At 37.5% G+C, this 22,951-nt stretch overlaps 1 protein-coding gene across 1 annotated transcript in view; it reads right to left on the reverse strand.

Moving 5' to 3' along the window:
• Positions 1-22,951, reverse strand: part of CUBN (cubilin) — a 254,992-nt gene that overhangs the window by 195,097 nt on the left and 36,944 nt on the right. The window contains exons 18-22 of the mRNA XM_037060773.1: positions 21,983-22,127; positions 21,581-21,759; positions 18,004-18,169; positions 17,179-17,395; positions 13,947-14,077 (exon numbers count right to left, since the gene is read on the reverse strand). Of these exons, the coding sequence (XP_036916668.1) occupies positions 13,947-14,077; positions 17,179-17,395; positions 18,004-18,169; positions 21,581-21,759; positions 21,983-22,127 (838 nt within the window). The remainder of the gene's footprint in view (positions 1-13,946; positions 14,078-17,178; positions 17,396-18,003; positions 18,170-21,580; positions 21,760-21,982; positions 22,128-22,951) is intronic.

A 22,951-nucleotide genomic window follows, 5' to 3' on the forward strand; every position in this document is an offset into this window, starting at 1 on the left:
ACCACCATTGTCTCTATTTAGAATTCAGCTGTCATTCATACCACAGTCTCCCTGTATACAAGGTGTTCTTTTCCTGTTTATGCCCAATATTTTTTGTGAAATGGCAAGAGGAATGTGTGAAATATAAAGTGTCAGGTTCAGCAGAAGATGTGAAGTGTGAAGTAGTAGCTTATTAACTCTAAGCAAACTTACTGATAAATTAAGAACATATATTGTTAGCCTTTGAGCAAACCTGCAAAAATGAGGTATCACTGAAAAGCCAATGAAGGGAATAGAATGGAAATCCAAAACCATGGTGGAAATGTAACAACAGAAGAGGAAGGCATCTATGGAAACCCAAATGTAACACTCATCCTTCAGTACCAAAGGACCAAACGCATTTCCCTCAAGGCTAAGAATAAGACCAGCGTGTCCAATCTCATCCTTTCTAGTCAATATCATACAGAAGGTCACGGTAAATAAGGCAGAGAGAGAGAGACAGAGAGATATTAAAAAGGAGAAAATAAAACTGTCCTTATTAACAGGTATGATTGGCTATAGAATACACTAAGAATCTATTAAAAGTTTAATAGAGCTAATAACTGAGTTTAACAAGAAACAGCATACAGCACAAGAATCTTTCAAAAATAGTGTTCAAATAATGAAATATCATTTGATAAGCAAACAAACAAACTTGGGTACATAACTCATATGATATAGAAAAACTAACTCAAAATGGATTCTAAACATAAATGTAAAAAATCAAACTATAAAATGTATACAAATATGCACAAGAGAAAATCTTCACAACTTCAGTAGGCACACACTTCTTAGCCAACACACACACACACACACACACACTAACCACAAAAGAAAAGGACATATTAGACGTCTACTCTTCAAATGATACCATAAGAAAAATAAAAGGCTAGCTGTACACACTGGGAAAAAATATTTGCCATACATTTATCTGAGAAACCACACACTTATATCCAGAATATATAATACACAACAAGACCAAAAGCACAAACAAAAATGAACAAGACTATTGTAATATACACCTCACAAAACAAGACATGTAAATTACTGATAAGCATGTGAAAAGGTATTCAGCGCTATTAGTCACCAGAGACATATACATTAAAGCAACTGTGAGGCACCACTACACAACTACCAGAGGCTGAAAATTAAAAGACTGATACTTCCAAGGGTTGGCAAAGATGCGGAGAAAGTAGGCTTCTCATTCATTGCAGGCAGGAATATAAAATGACATAACCACTTTGGAAAAATGTCTAGCAGTTTCTCACAAAATTAAATAGAATATTACCATGTGACCCAGAAATTCTACTCTTGGGTGTTGCCCAAGAGAAAGGATAACATAAGTCCACAAAAACCTTTTACATCAATGTTCGTGGCAGCTTATTTCATAATAGCTAAAAACTAGAAACAACCCAACTGTACAAATAATCAAATTATGATATATCCATACAATCAAAGGTTATTCATTAATAAAAAGAAAAAAACTGGTTATAAATAGAACCATATAAAGAAATTAGAGAAGCATTATGCTAAATGTAAGAAGCTAAACAGTGAAGTAAGCCAGGCGGTGAAAGACAAATATCATACGATCTCACCTATAAGTGGAACCTAATTAACAAAACAAATTGGGAGGAAAATATAACCAGAGACATTGCAATCGACAACAAACTGACAGTAACCAGAGGGGAGGGGAGAGGGAAACAACGTGGGGAAAAAGGGAAAGGGACATAAGTGAACGGGAATGAGGGACCCATGGACAGAGCCAAGGGGGGGTGGGCATGGGTAGGGCAGGGGGCAGGGGACAGTGGTGGTGAGAAAATGGAGACACCTGTCTTAGAACATCAATTTATAAAGTTTTAAAAAAAGAAAGAAAGAAGCCAAACATAAGAGTGCATACAGTGTGTTTCCACTTATACCTGTTTTTTCACCAGGCAGAACTAATCAATAGTGATAATAACCAGGTCTGCAAGTGCTGAAATGGAACACGTAGAGGGATTGATCGAGGAGACCCTAGGATACTTTCTGGGATGATAAAAGTGTCAAATATTTTGAATGGAGTAGTGATTACATGGATACACCCATTTATTAAAACTACAGATGAATTTTACCTAGTAGAATTACAAAATAAAAATCTATGTTACATTACAACCTGTGGAGGCCACAGTCAAAAAATTATAGCATAGGTAGTGTGTATCAGAGAGATACATTCATTACTAGCATGTGCTGAAATGTGAAAAAAACTTTAAAAACACCACAAATTTGCATTTATTATATTTATATAATAAAATACATGATTTTTATTTATTTCCAGTTACAATCTAGAAAATATAAAATAAATATAAAATCATGAAAAATAAAATTTTTGCTTTTCAAAGAGTGAAAACATAGATATTGCTAAAAATGCAAGCAAAAACCGTCTTTAGCATTAATTAATCAGAACCTTTAACAGTTAGCTTTGAGGAGCATCTCTAACAGTCACTGCAACAATATTGCCGTACTCAAGGCACCAACACAGACTGGAGGTCGCGGTGACTCTCAGATACGATTTACTATCAAATACCACATGCCCTTACAAAACACGTGTTATAACTAAAGTGACAGCTTAAATGTTATGGCTTGAAATTAGTCACCTACAAACATGGAGCTAGTCATGACCTTGAACATACGTACTCAATATATGGAACAATAGTTAAAAAAAGAGTTTGTATCTCTCAGATCAGCTGTGACCTCCTCAGAGTTAAAAGTGTGTAAGTCCTGTGTGAAAACAGGTTGAGTTCTCTAAAGGAAATCCACTAAATAATTCAAATAGCTAATCAATAATATATCAATTTAAAATAGAGCAATACAAAATATTTTTGAAGTTACACCTGCTAAAAATGTTAACAATAGAATATTTAATATTAAAATTTGTTGTAGCTATGAGTTTTGCATATCTAATTTTACACAGAGAAAAACACCGGTTCACTGAACTTAATGTGTCTATCGCTCAAAAGGCTAGTGACTCCTCCTCCCCAATACTGAAGTCTGTACACAGTGTTCATGTTTTCTTCCCTTGATGGAATAAATGGCTCTTCTTAGAATAATACCAATACAGAAAAATGTGAATGTTTGGCTTTGGTTTCCTTTTAAACTTTGCAATAAGCACAAATAATTAAAATCAAATCTATTCCCATAATTATGTGTTGGCATAATTCTTACTACATCAATACAAAATGCAAACATAAAAAGTGCCTTTAGTTTATAACTTACATTGCTGAAGGAGAACTCATATCCAGTGGCAGTTTGCCTTTTATGATACTCTAACAACATTTGCAAAGAGAAGTGTTCCACAGACTGAAAGTGAAAGGATAGAAACAAATGGATAAGAAAAAAAAGCCAGGGTAGCAATCCTCATATCAGACAAAATAGACTTCAAAAAAAGGGCTATAAAGAGAGACCCAGAAGGTCACTTCATAATACTCAAGGGAAGAATCCACCAAGAAGACATTAACATCATAAATATATATGCACCCAACATAGGAGCACCCAAATATATAAAGAAAATCCTAGAGGACCTCAAGAAAGATATTGATAGCAACACAATTATAGTAGGGGATTTTAACACCCCACTGTCAAAAATGGACAGATCTTCCAAACCAAATATCAACAAAGATATAGCAGTATTAAACAACACCCTAGATGAAATGGACCTAATAGATATATATAGAGCCCTTCATCCCAAAGTACCTAAATACACATTCTTTTCAAATGCACATGGAACGTTTTCAAAGATAGATCACACGATAGGACACAAAACAAGTCTCAACAAATTCAGGAAAATAGAAATCATACCAAGCATCTTCTCTGATCACAAGGGACTGAAATTGGAAACCAACCCCACAGGAAAAAAACCCAAACACCCAAAAGCATGGAGATTGAATGGTATGCTATTAAACAACAAATGGGTCAAGACTGAAATTAAGGGAGAAATCAAAAAACTTCTTGAAACTAATGAAAATGAACTCACCACAACCCAAAATTTATGGGACACAGTGAAGGCAGTCCTGAGAGGGAAGTTCATAGCGATACAGGCTCACCTAAAGAGGATAGAAACATTTCAAACAAACAACCTAACCCAACGCCTGCAAGAACTGGAGGAACAACAACAAAGACAGCCCAGAGCAAGTAGAAGGAAGGAAATAACCAAGATCAAAGCAGAATTAAATGACATAGAGACTAAAAGCACAATTCTAAAGATCAATGAATCCAGGAGTTGGTTTTTTGAAAAGATAAACAAAATAGACAAACCTTTAAGTAGGCTCATTAAGAAAAGAAGAGAGAGGACACAAATAAACACAATCAGAAATGAAAGAGGAGAGATTACAACTGATACCACAGAAATAGAAAGGATTGTAAGAAATTACTATGCGGAACTGTATGCCAAGAAATTTGAAAACCTGGGTGAAATGGACAAATTTCTAGAAAAATATAATCTTCCAAAACTCAATGAAAAAGAAGCAGAAAACCTGAACAGGCCAATAACAGCAAATGAAATTGAAGAAGTAATCAAAAAACTCCCATCACACAAAAGCCCTGGGCCAGATGGTTTCACAGGAGAATTCTACAAAGCTTTTAAGGAAGAGCTAACCCCTATTCTTCACAGACTATTCCAAAAAATCCAAAAGGAGGGAAAACTCCCCAACTCTTTCTATGAAGCCAGCATCACCCTAATCCCAAAGCCAGATAGAGACACAACAAAGAAAGAAAATTACAGACCAATATCACTGATGAACATAGATGCTAAAATCCTCAACAAAATATTGGCAAATCGCATCCAACAATATATCAAAAAGATCATACACCACGACCAAGTGGGATTCATCCCGGGGATGCAAGGATGGTTCAATATACGCAAATCAATAAATGTAATACACGAAATAAACAAAAGCAAAGACAAAAACCACATGGTCATATCAATAGATGCGGAAAAAGCTTTTGATAAGGTACAACACCCATTTATGATAAAGGTACTCAGCAAGGTGGGAATAGAGGGAACATTCCTCAATATAATAAAGGCCATATATGAAAGACCTACAGCCAACATCATACTCAATGGGCAAAAACTAAAAGCTTTTCCACTAAGATCAGGTACAAGACAAGGTTGCCCACTTTCACCACTTCTATTCAATATAGTATTAGAAGTTCTAGCTGCAGCGATCAGACAAGAAAAGGAAATAAAAGGCATCCAAATCGGAAAGGAGGAAACAAAACTGGCATTGTTTGCAGATGACATGATAGTGTACATGGAAAACCCTATAGCCTCTACCAAAAAACTGCTGGAACTAATAAATGAATTTGGCATAACAGCGGGATACAAAGTTAATATCCAGAAATCAAAGGCATTTTTGTATACCAACAATGAAGCAGCAGAAGCAGAAATCAGGAAAAAAATCCCATTCGATATAGCAAAAAGAAAAATAAAATATCTGGGAATAAACCTAACCAAGGAGGTAAAAGACCTGTATGCAGAAAACTACACAACACTGAAGAAAGAAATCAAGGAAGACACAAATAAATGGAAACATATACCGTGTTCATGGATTGGAAGAATTAACATCATCAAAATGTCCATACTACCCAAAGCAATTTACAGATTCAATGCAATACCTATTAAAGTACCAATGGCGTATTTCACAGACATAGAACAAACACTTCAAAAATTTATATGGAACCAGAAAAGACCCCGAATAGCTGCTGCAATTTTGAGAAAGAAGAACAAAGTAGGAGGGATCACAATACCTGATATCAAACTGTATTACAAGGCCACTGTAATCAAAACAGCCTGGTACTGGCACAAAAACAGGCACATAGACCAATGGAATAGAACAGAGAGCCCAGAAATAAACCCAACTCTCTACAGTCAATTAATATTCGACAAAGGGGGCAATAACATAAAATGGAGTAAAGACAGCCTTTTCAACAAATGGTGTTGGGAGAACTGGACAGCTACATGCAAAAAAATGAAACTTGAGCACCAACTTACACCATACACCAAAATAAATTCAAGGTGGATAAAAGACTTAAATATAAGCCGTGAAACCATTAAAGCCCTAGAGGAGAGCATTGGCAAGAAAATCTCAGATATTCCACGCAGCAATATTTTTACTGATACGTCCCCTAGAGCAAGGGATATAAAGGAAAGAATAAACAAATGGGATCTCATCAAAATTAAACGCTTCTGCATGGCTAAGGAAAACAGTATCAAGATACAAAGAGAAGCAACAGCTTGGGAAAACATATTTGCCAATTATACCTCAGACAAAGGTTTAGTCTCCAAAATATACAAAGAACTCACTCGACTCCACTCAAAGAAGACAAGCAACCCAATTAAAAAATGGGCAGAGGACTTGAACAGACATTTCTCCAAGGAGGACATACAGAGGATCCAGAGACACATGAAAAGATGCTCCATATTGCTAGCTACCAGAGAGATGCAAATTAAAACCACAATGAGATACCACTTAACACCAGTCAGAATGGCTTTCATAAACAAAGAAACAAACAACAAGTGCTGGAGAGGTTGTGGGGAAAAGGGGACCTAGTTCACTGTTGGTGGGATTATAGACTGGTACAACCACTATGGAAAATAGTATGGAATTTTCTAAGAAAACTAAAAATGAACGTGCCTTTTGACCCAGCAATTCCACTGTTAGGAGTATATCCTAAGAACCCTGAAACACCAATCCAAAAGAACCTATGCCCCGCAGTGTTCATAGCAGCACAATTCACGATAGCCAAGAGTTGGAAGCAGCCTAGGAGCCCATCAGTAAATGAGTGGATCAAAAAACTATGGTACATTTACGCAATGGAATTCTATGCTGCAGAAAGGAAGAAGGAGCTCCTACCCTTTGCAACATCATGGATGGAACTGGAAAGCATTATGCTGAGCAAAATAAGCCAGGCGGTGAAAGACAAATACCATATGATATCACCGTTAACAGGAATCTAAACAAAACAAACAAGCAAGCAAAATATGACCAATGACACTCAAATACGGAACAGGCTGACAGGGTCCAGAGGGGAGAAGGGAGAGAATCATAGGGGAAAAGGGGATGGACTCACATGAACAAGTATAAAGAACACATGGACAATAACTAAGGGTGGGGGGCGGAAATGGGAGGGAGGCGGTGAGCAATGGGGCGGGGGATGGGCAGGGTTGGGAATATAGGACAGAAAGCTGTACTTGAACAAGAATTAAATAAAAAAATTACTTAAAAAAAGAAGTGTTATTTCTTCCACTCACTATATTCAACTGAGCTAGCAATGGAAAAGCACTTTTGATCTGAAGATCAAAGACAATGACTGATAAGCCTTGCATATCTTTCTTTCTTACCAACCTCAAAAAATGTTAAGAAAGAAGAGAGAAAACATACAAATTTCCTCTGTGGACCATTACAAAATCACAAAGCTATATCTTTCTTAAAAATCACAATGTATCTTTGCCTCCATTAAGCATGTCTTAGTAAGAGCATTCAACTCATTACAAAAGGGAACAATTCCAAGGCACGGACAGCCCCTCCTCCCCACAAAGCAATGATGATATCAGTCCCACACGATTTGGGTGACAGGGGTAGGGCAAAGGGATCCTGTGCATTGGATAATGTATTTCTTAGGGAGACCCTAGATTGTGGGTAACTGCCCCATCACCTCCCTTCTTTGCCTCACGTAATAATGTGCTGATCCGATTACATTAGGGATCAATCTCTAAGTGGTACTTTCTGGAATCAGTCGTGAGTAGTTTTGCATCTGCATGAATCCACATGACTTCAAATTTTCTAGATATTGGTTAAATAATAGTCAAAGCAGGAACCACCCTGCTGGCACATTCTACTGGCACATTTCATACAACACTTTCCCAAGTGAATCGTTGAGGGAAGGTAAAATTACAGATGCAATTTCTCCTGTAGGAAAGAAGAAGCCTCCCTCACTAAAATCTGACATTTCGCTCTACAAACTGCTGCTAGGTGGTCACAGGCACGGCTTGTTATTCTTCCTCATGGATGGCCAAGTCCAATGAACAGGAAAATCAGCTAACTCACCAAAGCAGCTACTGTACAGTTGCACTTGGACATCGGTCATTATATTTGAAACCAGGCACAGTTGCTGTGCTTTACAGCTATTATGTACTAGTCATAGAATATACCATTTTATCTTCCCCAACCTCATGAAACAGCGGTCATTATAACCTCGGCTTTTTAGAGAGGTGCAGATAAGGGATCTGAGACTCCTGGAGGTTAAGTTCTAAAATCATTTAGTTTGCACTTGCCAAAGATACAAATTCAAACCCAAGTCCTCCCTTTCCAAATCCCATGCTGTTTAATGACCCCTGATTTCCTTGGGCAGAAAATGTCAGTTCATATGTGAGAGTGAGTAGAAGATGAGGAATATCATGATTAGATGTTTTCTTTAACATTTCTTTCCAAGGATTAAGAAGTTAAATGATAAATAAGTCTGGGCTGGGAAGTGCTGGGATACCCATGTACATAAAAGTATGAAAAACTTCTGACCATTAAAAAAATAAATTGTTAAAAGATCAATAGACTTACTAAAAACCCTTTCCAGAGGGGAAAAAATATCTGAATATCTCATAGCAGAACACACAGAATTGAAGGAGGAAAGAACCAGCAAGGCTCTGATGTGCCCCAAGCCTTCCCGGTTGGTACCAGAGCTGGAGCTAGAACGAAGACTTCTGACTTCATCCGTCAGCCCTCCTTCTGCACAGTGTGGGAAGTACTCTCCACCACGAGCGGCTGCAGTCCCATCCACAATTACATCTCCTTTGTAATTACATCACAATTTTTGTGCTGAGACTTGACTGTCTTAAGGAACTGCAAAGTTTCACTAGAATCACTGGAATTACTTGGCACAACCACCCCACTCCAGACCTATTTGAATCAGAATTCCTGGGTGGGCCCCTAACACATGACTCTGAAACGAGAAAGTCCCACCCTAAGTTTCTCATGAACAATAGAATTTGGGAGCACTGTTCTACTGGATTTAACTTTTAAAGTAGAATCAGAACTCTCTATATTCATTTTTTCTGCAGAAACATTCTTTAGCCCTTCTGGCAGTTATTTCTTGATGCACCTCAGATGCACCTTCACCATTCTGAGGTGACCGATAAGAAACGGCACTGAGCACACACTGGGGTGGGGTAGGTGGGAGCTCTTTGGCTGGGAAGAAGACTGGGAAATCCACTAGGGCCCATTTTTAACCCTATTTGATGTGATTCTGACACTTCCTGGCCATTTCACCAGACAACTATACAGCACTTCTATTTTAAGAAAACAGGAAAGTCTACCATAATTCTGCCATAGCTGTGAACTGAACATTACCAGTGGCACAAGGTACAGGGTGCAGGGGTGTCCAGCTTGCAGCCTGTGGGCCACATGCGGCCTGGGATGGCTGTGAATGCAGCTTAACACAAAACTGTAAATTTACTTAAAACATTATGAGATTTTTTGTGTGATTACATGCTGAAATATATTTAATGGGTGGCCCAAGACAACTCTTCTTCCAGTGTGACCAAGAGATGCCAAAAGGTTGGATATCCTTAGAGCATTTCCAAAAGCTAATCTAGAGATGGCAAAATAGACTGGATGTTGGGACTGGATCTTAGGGGGCCATTTCACGTGGCATGGGAATGTAGCTCAGCCCCCACAAGAAAAAACCAGTAAGAAGCTAGTAGCACACAGGATCCACACCCAAGGAGAGGTTTTCCCGTGGGGAACCAGGCCTGCATTGTAACTAGGCTGCTATGAGACTTGCTTTTGCTAAAACTTCCTCACCCTGAATTGAGGCAGAGTGATTACTGTAACTTCCTAACATCTGCGCTAAACCTCCTAAGTATGGAGTGTGACTGGTTCAACCACTTTTCTTCTTGGTCTACAATATCCTCCCCTTTGAAATAATTAGCAACATTCTCTCCTTTGTTATCTGCAAAAGGCAATCCCCTGCAGTGAACCTGTGCATAGTAAATGAGGACCATCCTCAGTGTAATGTACCCAGAGAAGCAATAAAAGTTGTTCGGCCAGGGGCCAGGGCCCCCTCTCTCAGACAGCAGCCATGCCATCCCTTTTTCTCCACAGGACTTCTATAGTCCGTGTGAATTTGTTCATAGAAGCCACATCACATGGATCTTGATGGCCAGGACCCATAACACTGGATTGCCTGGGTTTGGCTTCTAAACCATTGAGCTGTGTCTTCATCAGAGGATAAATTCAATTCTGGACTTCAATTTCCCTCATGTAAAAAAACAGGTAATTGGACTAGATTAGTGTTTCAAACTTTCTGATACACCATAAAAATACATTGACATCAATCACACACACTCATAGATATTGCAAACAGGTTTCATGAAATAACACCTCACTTAGTATGATAAACTCTGGTACTTCTACACTATGCCATAATCTTAGCAAATGTAGGTAGTCACCTAATAAGTTAATGTCATGGCCCACTAATGAGTCATAGATGTTTTAATGTTTGGAAAACATTAAAGTAGATATTACATGGGTTTCCATCTAATGTTCAAGTAGAAAATACATAAGGTACATCTCTCAATTCTTTTTTATACTTTCAAAGTTCTCTCTTGGCAGGACTGTATTAATATATAGAGAGCAGATGTTGACAGACTATAAAATCACCATTTAAATCAGTAATGTTAACTAATCAATTAAGTTTGTAACAAGAAAATTCCACCCCAAGTTTCTTACGAACAGTAGAGTTTGGGAACACTGCATTACTGGATTTAATTTACAAATTAAATGAGTCAAGTAATCCTCAAAATTCAAGTATTTCAAACTTTAGATTAGCAAACATTTAAAACCTAGTCTTATGATCAGTTACTAGGAAAAGCTTGAGTTATGATCAGTTACTAAGTAAAAGCTCTTTTTTACTTGTTACTTTTTGTTTCTATTTGCCCAGGCACATCTGAACTACTGCAGAAACAGTGATGAGGGACTGAGTCAAAGTAATGACCAGAAGCCCATCTCCTTCCTCCCAAACACATACTTAGAGGCTGACATCACAGCCCTGTGGCCTGCACTACAGAGGGAAAAGTAACTGGATTCAAGTCAGGAGATTTAACCTTTATCAGATCAAGACAGGCAAGACTTCAGCCAAGAAACTCACACCTGTTACACCGAGGAACTAGAAATTAAGAACCCAAAACTGTCACTATTGCTCTGAAAATAATTTCTGCTAGAGCAATGAAATAGAATGAGAGCCAATGACTGAGCTTCCATAAACGCTTTTCCATGATATTGTTTTATTCTGCAGAAAGTATTTTTAAAATGACAACTGAAAAGAAAGTGTCCTAACACCTCTATTTCCAGGTGGGAACTCACTGGGGCACAGGCAGCCTGGAGGGTGCCCCCACCGCCTGGCTGTCACCATCCCAACCCCCACGGCAGCCTCCGGAGCCCTGGCCAGTTCTTCCCTGTGCAAAAAGGCAAGCGCCCAGTGACCAGCCTGGCTTAGCCAAGGGGCGGAAAGCAGACACTGCCTGGCCTGTGGTTTCAGCCCTGCCTGACCAAAGGAAAGCCAAAGTAACGATCAGCACTCAGGGAGGCAGACTGGGGGGTATTTGCAGTCTGCTGCCTAAGGGGCCTCTTCACTTTTATCACCTGTCTTGGGTTCTTTTTCTGTACCAATTTCCCTTTCTGGCCAGCTTGCTTCTTTCCTTTTCACTGACTTACTTTTATTATACCTGCACCTTATCTTTTTGAAGAAAAATTATTTAATTAGAATTTAACATCCTGCCAGATTTTCTTGATTGTTCTTGGTTCTTCCTGCACTGGCTATTGCCTTATTAGCTCATGTGGTGTGAGCAGAGCTGTGCAAGTCACTGTGCAGATATGTCTCACTTTGCATATTGTTACAAAGATTTCCATAACATTTTCAGGAGTCCCTGCCTGCTTTGTATGTTATCTAAGACATAGCTAGTTTATTCATGCGGCAAATTAAACTGCATGAATATAGTTGATTAAAGCTACATCTCAAAGATCATCAAATCCAAACTCTTAATTTTTCAGATGAGAAAACTGTGGCCCAGAGAGTTCAAGTGGCTTGTTCTAAATCATAATCTAATATTCAGCATGATTCAGGCCCAATACATGAGGCAGAAAAAAACTATAAAATTATGGAAAATTGTGTGCACACTGTAACTTTTTGAAAAGTCAATTTTGGTCACTGGATATTAAACACCTGAAAAAAGTCTGTCAAATGTTGTCGATCGTATAAAATAACCTGTTTGGATCACTGTGGATTTAATTTCCCATGGGTTTGAGCTGGATAATGAACTATTTCCAAGAGAGGATCCCACGGGAGAGAGAAGAGTATGATTCTCTCACACTCGGGATTCTGAAGAGATCTGAAGCTGTGCTACCAAAACACAGCACTTGAATAACTGCAGAGAACAGCAGTTTTGCCTGAAATGAAAATGAGTAGCTATCCACTCTGAGGAGAAATAAATGGGAAATTGGGTAGGGATTCTGAATGAGAGGTTTTTTTAAAACTCATTCATTTGTTAATTGGTAATTCACGGGAATGAGGACTTTAAAGGACGAGGGCCTGGAGCTCTCCAGACGCAGGACCAGGCGAGGGGAGCACATCGGGCACACGAAAAGCTCCCAGGGCTTTCTCGAGGGAGCAGCAGTGAAGGGCACCATGCTTCCACCGCTGCCACGCTCAGTCAGCACCTGTCCCCTACAGGTTTACCCTCTATAGTATTTTGGAGCACTAGGTCTCTCTCCAAAAATGATGCAAGGGGAAAACTCAGACTCTCTGCAATGGTACACATCCCAGGTGGGAACATCATCCTAAAGAAACGAAACACTTTTATACATCCCGTAGGCTCTCGGGTTGGGGCATCTCTGGTTTGCATATTACCTCAAAGACCCTCCTTGCAAAGGATATGTGTTTCCTACACTACTTTTACAAAGAGGAAAACAGTGATGAGAATTAAGTCATAGGAAAAATATAATAAAAGGTACAAATGCTGAAAAGGTTTCATTTTATGAAGTCAAATGTAGAAACGTATATTTTTTCAAGAAAGCTTCCATTTCCTGCCATAGAATTCCATGCAGTAGCCACTTATTCCTATCTGCTGTTGTTATTTTTCTAATTTCCCAAAACCCATGTTTGGTTTCTTTGGTAGAAGAGAGAGGTTTTATTTTGGTAGAACTTTAAACTCACAGAAAAATTGTGCCCTGCCTGGTGTGGCTCAGTGGATTGAGCACCAGCCTGTGAACCAAAAGGTCACTGGTTCGACTTCTGGTCAGGGCTCATGTCTGGGTCGTGGGCCAGGTCCCCAGGTCGGGGTGTGGGAGAGGCAGCCAATCAATGTTTCTTCAGCACACTGATGTTTCTCTCCCTCTCTTTCTCCCTCCCTTCTGCTCTTTCTAAAAGATAAATAAAATCTTTTTTAAAAAAAGATCATAGTCATATTTTGTAAAAGAAAAATGGTAAGAGATGGCTCCTGAATTCCTCTTACCCAGATTTACTACATATTTGCATGTTGCCCCATTGCTTTCCCTGTCTCCCCTCCCCTCTCTGACTTGCTCACTCTCTTCTTCTCTGAGCCACTTGAAATTAATTTGAAGACACTGCTTATCTCTACCCCTGAAGGCATCCGTGTATAGTTCCTAACAAAAACATTCCCTTACAAAACCACCTTTCAATGATCAAAATTAGAAAATTTAACACTGCTGCAATACACTTGTCTAATCATTAGTCCCTTTTTTAATAGGGAAGACACTGAAATCTAAATCTACTTTTTTCTAAATATAGCCCTCACTGTGTGCCACGGGTTTGGGAACAAAGTATTCGCATAGTACTATTTTGTAATGTAGTGAAGGTAACCAAGCACACAAGTGCCATTTTGTTACCTGTGGATGCATTAGCTGCTTCATAGCTTATTACAAAGCCTTCATAAGCAAGGTCAGAGTCAGCCACAAACACAATCTTCAATGAGCTGGTACTGCTGGTAAGAGAGGGTGGCACTGATTTTCCACAGTATCTATTTGAAACCAAGAAAGAACATAAGTTTAAATTTTTTAGTACACTTGAAATGATAAACCAAAATTAAGATATGTAAAAAAAGTAATAATAATAATAGCCCTTATTGCCCTTAAAAATTACAAATATATTTTAGGGACAAACATTGACAAAGTTGTAAAGACCTTAGTCATGATTGCTTCCCTGACACAGTTTTGCTTTTCATTCTCACATGAGGACATTTTTTTCATTGCTTTAGAGAGAGAGGAATGGAGAGAGAGAAACATTGATGCAAGAGAGAAGCATCAATTGGTTGCCTTTAGTATGTTCTCAGAATGGGGATCAAACCCACAACCTAGGTCTATTCCTTGACCAGGAATCAAACCTGCAGCCCTTTGGTTACGGGAAGATGCTCTAACCAACTGAGCCACACGGGGCAGGGCTCCCTGAAACAGTTTTATATGTTTATCTAGCTACATGAGTTGTCATTTATAAGTTTAGTGAAGTTAGAAATCACAAGCTATATTAGGTTGCCATGTAATAAATTATTAAACTTATTAACAGAAATGTACCATATTTTTGGACCATAAGACTCACCTAGGTTTTATTAGAGGAAAGTAGAAAAAAATTTTGAAGCAAAAATGTGGTGAAATATTTAATAATATAAATAACATAATAGTTCACCAATGTAAAATGTAAGCAGAACTCAACAGCAGGATTAACAACCATTATTCCTCCCAAATTTGGGGTGGTGAGGAAGAGTGCATCTCATAGTCCAAAAAATATGGTAATAACTTTCACACCAAAGGGAACCCATGGATCATAAATGCGTGAAGCATAAACTCATGTCAGGTCTAGCACTTCGAGTCATTAGGGCTTTGAACAGATCACTATGCCTCTGTGCCTGTTTCCCCCTCATTGAACTGGGAATGATGATAGGACCTACTTTATAGGGTTGTTTTGAGAATTTTATGAGTCAATATACTGTATACAAAAGACTTAGAAAACTGCCTAGAGTAGTAAGCCCTATACAGGTAGACTCTATTATCTTTAAACAGCTAGCCTATGCAAAGGTTAAGAGTTCGATTCCTAAGCCATGTCACGTTTTTGCTGAATAAGAGCAATCATACACAGAACTATTCCAGTAATGCTGACAGTAGAGCTGTGATCGCAGACACACCACAAGAACTACTTTCTAGAGGAACACCTGTAAGGAGAAACAGCTGAAAAAGAGGAATCACAAATGGAAGCACACTTGGCAAAATTAACCAAATGCAATGACAGGGGAACAAAAAACAGAAACAGAAACCAAAATAAGACAAAATCTTGAATATGGGAAATGGATTAACTAATTTCTGAGGGAGAAAAAGAAAAAAAGAAGTGTATAATAATACAATTTCAATGTTAAAATAAATTGGATATCCTGATCGAAATATAGATGAGTTCATTAGTGTTTTATTTATTTATTTATTTGTAATTTTTCACACTGTTACGCATTCCCCTGTTTCCTTCCCCTTTACCCTCCTCCAACCAGCCCCAGCCCTCCCCCTGGCCCTCACCACACTGTTGCAGTGTCCATGGCTATGCAAATATGTTCTTTGGCTAATCTCTTCCAGCCCCATTCCCACCCCTCCCCTCTGAGATCTGTCAGTCTGCTAACCAATATTTTAAATGTCTCTGTATATGTCTACCTATGTCTGCCAAATTGGGCGAGACTATTATAGTAGTTTATGCTATTCAGCAAAACTGTATTTTTCAGTGACTATGAATCAAGTACCATAAAAAATGATTTGAAAAATGAAAGATAGAGATAAATAAGATAAAATGAAGAGGAAGGAAAAAGCTAAAGAAATATAAGCTTAAGATAATAACAAAGGGAAAATGTTTAAAATAGATGAAAAAATGAAATAGAAGAAAAATTAAAAATCAAGAGACTTTTATTTCCAACAAAAGTATTATAACAGGGGCTGGATGTAACCTTGCTCCTGAAACAATGGAAATATATAAAACAATGGCTTTTGAGACACTGAATAGGAGCAGTGAAGGTAAACATGTACTGGTGTCTTTAAAAGCAAAACTGGACACCATCAAACTGTTTCTAAGTAACTTAAGTGCACCTCCACAAAAGGCTCAAGAATACCTAAAGAAATACAATAATGCCCATTGCACAAAAACAGAAAATTGAAAATGCCTGGAATCCTATCAAACATTACCAGACATTGAAAAGAAAGAGGAAAATACAACCTGTCATGAGAAGAAAGACTGACCAACCAAAACCTAGCAAGAAACGCCACAGATGACTGAATTAGCAGTCCAAGACATTAATGGTTGTAACACAGATTTCGGGAGCCAGAGGAAAAAATTGATGTGCAAAGTAGAAACATGGAAGGTAGAAAAATGGCCCAAATTAAACTTCTATAAATGGAAACTATGATGTCTAAGATGAGAAATGCATGGGGTAGGGTAAACAGCAGAACAGACAATGCAGAAGAACAGATTAGGGCACTTGATTGAACACGTGACAATAGAAACTTTCCAAAATGAAATACACAGAGAACAAAGACTCCAAATCAAATAAACAGAGGACCCATGAATCGTGGGATAACATCAAGTGGCCTAAGATACACGTAATCAGAGTCCCCTGTAGGGGAGACAGAAGTTCAAGTATTTCAAGAACTAATGGCCAACAATATTTTAAATTTGGTAACAGGATAACCCTCAGCTCCATGAAGCTCAACAAAAACATTATGCTGACTAGGAAAGGCCAGAAAAATACAGTATTTACAGTATGATTCCAATTCCAGAATACGCAATCTACCTCACAGTGGTAGAAAACAAGTTAGGGGTTTCCTGAGGATGGGGATAAGGAGAGGAAGTGAGAAAGGACCTCGGGCAGGAAGATGGGTTAGGGGATAATGGATGTGATTTTAGTGATGCGTTTGTGGCTACACACAGATGTCAAAACTTAATTATGAAAGGCCAAGGCGACAGAGTAGTGATGTAGAAATGGTCATTGAGAAGCACGTTAACACACCTGGTTTATATAACACAACATGGTGGAATTTAACACCCTTCACTGAAGCAAGAAAAGTTTTGTGTGAAAACAAAACAAAACAATCTCACCTCCCAAGAGATGTTCCAGAACCAGTGTCATAAACTTCTAGATAGTCGTTTGTGCAATTGTAATGAAACTCCAGATGAAATCTCCTGAATATCAAATTTATCAGGTAGCCTGGCTGGACTAATATATACCAGGTACAGTTGATACCATGGGGGTAGATATTTGGATGGCCAGGACTTTGAATAATTCCTGTTGGCTCTGTAAGAATTTTTCCACATTCTATTGAAATAAAAATAGTAATTGTCAGAACAAGCTACCTGGTATTCAAGATAAAATGATTTGTTCATAACCCCTTAAAAGCTCAAAAAGAAAAACTTTCCTGACACACTGCTTCAGAAACTTGGTTTTTCTCTTATTAATAGACATCAATTAGCTATCAATATATACTGATTAAGAAATACATAGTTTGGCCCTGGCTGGTGTAGCTCAGTGGATTGAGCGCGGGCCTGCAAACCAGAGGATCGCGGTTCGATTCCCAGTCAGGGCACATGCCTGGGTTGCAAGCCAGTTCCCTGCAGGCCAACTCCCAGCAGGGGACGCATGAAAGGCAACCATACATTGATGTTTCTCTCCCTCTCCTTCCCCTCTAAAGATAAATAAATAAATAAAATAAAATCTTTAAAAAAAACAAAAACAAAAAACAAGTTAACCTCTAAAAAAAAAAAAAGAAATACATAGTTTGCCTTTGAGTACATGTTCAACATTTATAGTATAGATGAGTATATACATACAGTATGGATAAAATTTTTATAATAATTTATTTACATTATTTACTTACTCTGATATAAGCATGAGAGACAAAGCAGAAGAAAGAGGTAATTGCTTACCCAAATCTGTAGAACTGAACTTTGCACTGAAACCGTGGTTTTCAGAAGAAGAACTTTTTACAAACATGACATAAAGAAAATTGTATGTAGATGTTATTAATGAAGGTATGTCTGTGCCGCAATATTTTTTATTTTCAGTAGAACCCAAAATGGAACTGCTACCAATCTAAGGTGAAAAAAAGATATATTCAAATTCATGGTTAGATACTTATTTTGAAAAATTGCTTTAAGGATAATGATTTCTGGAATGTTTTTATTAATATAGTAAAAGTCAATTTCAGAATATTTTGTCATCCCCAAAGAACCCCCATGCCCATTAGTCATTCCCCACGCCCCTCGAGCCCCTGCTCCAGGCAGGCACTCGTTTACACTCTATCCTCCATACATTGTCTCTTCTCCATTTCAGATAAATGGCATCATATAAAGTGTGGCCTTTTGTGACTTGCTTCTTTCACTTGGCAAAATGCATTCAAAGTTATGTGCCATTACTTCATCCCTTTTGAATGTCATATAATATTCCAATTCATGGATAAAACACACTTCATTAATTCCTTCATTAGTTGATAGACACCTACATTGTTATACTATTTCGCTATTATGAATAATGATTGTAGTCATGCAGGAACAAATTTTTGTGTAGACACATGTTTTAGTTCCCTTGGGTATATGAGAGGTCTGCCCAGAAAGTATCTAGCCATGTAATATGAAAAATAGAAACATTTATTAAAGAAGATACAAGGTACAAGAAACATTGTACATAGACAATGATGCCTCTGGCACCTTCAAAGAAGGCACCTTGGAACCCCACACAGTTCTCCCAGCACCTCCTCTGCTGTTCAAAACACTCTACAAAATTCCTGGAATCACCCATCAGCTGCCCTGTCATATTTTCCTGAATCTCATCAATGGTCTGAAATCTCTTTCCTTTCAAAAGTGATTTCAGTTTGGGAAAAAGCCAGAAGTCACAGTGCACAAAATCTGGGCTGTAGGAAGGCTTAGTCACCTGGGTAATTGCAAGCCTTCTAGAACATGGATCACTTCCAGTAGGTTCTCAACCACCTTTGAAGAGTTTGTGCCACCCTGTTATTTGAGCTGCTCTAATTTCACCATCCTTAAAAGCTTCCTGAATCATTTGAAAAGTCTCCACAGAGGAATGTTCAAGCTTAATGCAAAATTTGATGCAGATTTGTTGCTCTACTCACTCAGTCATTTTGAACGCAACGTCCACACAGTACACATGCTCACTTAACGGTGTCTAACACCCCCACTGACTAGTGCAATGAGGTCGTCAGTTCATACATATGGATTCCAGTCCAGTCTCCTTGGCAGCCCAGCTACATCAACGTCGTGCAAACTGGTCTCATTATATTAACAATGGTGGACTTTTTCTGGCCAGACCTCATATACTTAGAAGTGAAATTGCTGGATCAAATGATAACTTTATGTTCAACTTTTTTGAGAAACTGTCAACTCTTTTCCAAAGCAACTGTACCATTTTAAATGCTTACCAGCAGAGCACAAACGTAAAAGGATTCCGATTTCTTAATCCTTATAAACAAGTCAAAGCACAAAGAGGTAATGCTTCACATCCAATAGATTCGACTTGTGTGTCCCTGATGATTGGTTTCGCTGAGCACATTTCATGTACTTATTGGTTATTTGTATATCTTCTTTCAAGAAATATATTCATATTCTTTCTGAATTTTTAAAATTAGGCTTTTTAAAATTTTGAAAAAGTCCTATTTTTCTATATTTTCTTTTGTTGTGTTTTTGTGTGCCATATCTAAGAAGGCTTTGTCTAAACCAATCACAGATACTTACTACTGTTTTCTTCTAGGACTTCAGGGTTTTAGCTCCCACATTTAGTTCTATGACTCATCTTGAGTTAATCTTTGTAAATGGGGTAAGAAAGGGGTCCAGTTTTATAATTTTGCATGTAAATAGCCAGCACCATTTATTCAAAAAACAATTTTTTCTCATTGAAATGTCTTTGCGCTCTTTTGAAAAATCCATTGACCACAAAGGTACAGGTTTATTTCTGGATGGTCACTTCAGTCCCATTGTTTCGTGTTTTTATCTTTACTCAGATAACACACTTCTTGAGCACCACTGCTTTGATTTATACAGTGAAGTCAGTATGTCTGAGCCTTCCGCCTTTGTTCTGCTTTTTCAAGGATGCTTTGGTCATTCTCGTTCCCTTGTNAATGGGGTAAGAAAGGGGTCCAGTTTTATAATTTTGCATGTAAATAGCCAGCACCATTTATTCAAAAAACAATTTTTTTCTCATTGAAATGTCTTTGCACTCTTTTGAAAAATCCATTGACCACAAAGGTACAGGTTTATTTCTGGATGGTCACTTCAGTCCCGTTGTTTTGTGTTTTTATCTTTACTCAGATAACACACTTCTTGAGCACCACTGCTTTGATTTATACAGTGAAGTCAGTATGTCTGAGCCTTCCGCCTTTGTTCTGCTTTTTCAAGGATGCTTTGGTCATTCTCGTTCCCTTGTACAATATCCCCACATGGATTTAATAGTCACCTTGTGAATTTTTGCAAAAGGGCCAACTGGGATTTTGATAAGGATTGGATCGAAGCTTTAGATAAGTTTGGGAGGTACTGCCATCTTCACACCATTAAATCTTCTGATCCATGAACATGAGATACCTCTGCATTCATTTAGGTCTTTAATATCCTTCAACAATGGTTTGTAGTTTTGGAACACAAGTATTACATGTCTTTTAAAAGATATATTTTTCAATATTCCTTCTTTTTATGCTATTATAAGTAGAATTGTTTCCTTGATTTTATTTCCCAGTTGTTCATTACTAGCATATATAAAAAGAATTACTTTCACACTGTGATCATGTATTCTGCAACTGGCCGAATCTGCTTATTATTAGTTCTAACAGTTTGTGTGTGCATATACCCCTTAGGATTTTCTTATGTACAAGATCATGTTATCTGTGAATAGAGATAATGTAAACCCTTCCTCTTCATTCTGGGTGCATTTTATGTCCTTTCCCTGCTTAATTTCCTAGCTAGAATTTCAAGTATAATGTTGGATAGAAGTTGTAAGAATAGACAACTTCGTCTTTTTGCTAACCACAGGGGCAAGCCACTTAGTATTTCATCATTAAATATGATGTTAGCTATGGTATTTTTTTACAAATACTCTTTATCAGATTAAGGAAGTATCCTTCTATTCTTAATTTGTTGAGTGTTTTTTTTATCATGAAAAGATTTTGGATTTTGCAAGTGCTTTTTCAGCTTCTATTGAGGTAATCATGTGGCTTTTTCCTTTATTTCATTTTACATTAATTGACTTTTGGATATATACCAATCTTGTATTCCTGAGATAAATCCCATTTGGCCATGGTATACAAGAGTATAATTCTTTTTATATACACTGGATTCAGTTAGCTAACATTTTTTTGAGGATTTTTACATGTATATTCATAAGAAATAGTGGTCTGTACAAACCAGTTTTGTTTTGTGTAACTGATTTGAAGACAACATAACTTCAATATTTCAATACCATCCCACCAAACACACATATTCAAAGGTGGCCTACACCTACCTCAATATAATCGGTATCACAATGATCAGAACTTCCCATCTGAACGCCAGTGAAGTTGAGAAGAACCACTTGGCTTTGGGGCTGGTAGATAGTCCACCTGCAGATCCTCTCTCCTGGATACACGTTGGGATATAAGGGTGAGTGGATGACCCCTTCTCCGGTCACTTCACCTCCACAAGCTGCAAACATGGAAATGAGAGCGGTATTTCTCAGAAAAATGGCCTTGCCCTTCATTTTATTACTAATTATGATTACGTGCAAGAATATAATGACATGTGACATTACTACAAGAATTTTTTGTTGCCCCTTGAGAATGTAAAATGACAAAAGTATTTCAAGAAATTAAAAATGTTGTAATCATGGAAATTACACATGAAAAAAATACAGCATAAGTTTTCTTACCCACTTGATAAATGGCTCTGAAACCAGCTCTTACAACAGAAGCATCTATTATAAACCTGATCCAGATCTTATTAGTGAGGGATTTAATGTGAGAGAGGGTGCCATTGCTGCAGACTTTTCCAAGTAAGGTACTGTGATCTCGAACCTAAATAGAAAAATAAAATAGAGCTGCAATTCTAATCTTAAAAATATTGCCTTGGCAGTGTGGTGTTCTACGGAGCGGGGCAAATGACAGTTTTCAAATCAGTTATAATCTAAGTTGGGTTGCATATTTATATTATATTTAAAAGTAGTCAGTGGGTCATTTTTAGAGCAATAGAATAACACTACATATTGATAACAAAATCTTATGCCAAAAAGATCCAAAAGCATAAGATTCAAAAGCAAAAATGTTTTCCTTATAAGTTATACAATATCAAGAAGAAAAATAGATGTATAATTTGGGCTATTAGAAAATACCCAAAATAAGAGAAGACAGCATATCAAAATATGCAAGTTGTAGCCACATCTGTAATCAAAACAAGTCATAGACTAAACTGTTTTTGTTATTGAAAGAAAAGCAACAGTACATGGAAAAAGGGAGAGAGGGAAAGTCTAAAGAATCAACTTAATAATTAGAAAAAAGTATTAAAATGTGAAATAATTAAGTAAAAATAAAATCAAAGTCTAATAATAAAATAAAAAAGAATTCATGGATATATTCAAGAACTGATTTCAAAGAAGGTTAGAATGTGAGAATATAAAAGACATATATTTGGTAATACAGACAAAAGAAAGTAAAGAAAAAAGAAGCATGAGACACAAAATTAAAAATGACAAAGATGATACAAATACAGATGCTGAGGAATTTGTTTAATATGATAATTCTATGTGTAATTCTATGTTAATATTGTTGAATGCTTGAAGTGGTTATTTCCAGAAAAAAATAAATTACTAAAATTATCTCAAGGAGAAGAAAACAAAAATCTG

Source organism: Sturnira hondurensis, unplaced genomic scaffold (genome assembly GCF_014824575.4).
Source record: "Sturnira hondurensis isolate 20B ecotype Veracruz unplaced genomic scaffold, ASM1482457v3 Scaffold0012488, whole genome shotgun sequence".
NCBI classification, from domain to species: domain Eukaryota; kingdom Metazoa; phylum Chordata; class Mammalia; order Chiroptera; family Phyllostomidae; genus Sturnira; species Sturnira hondurensis.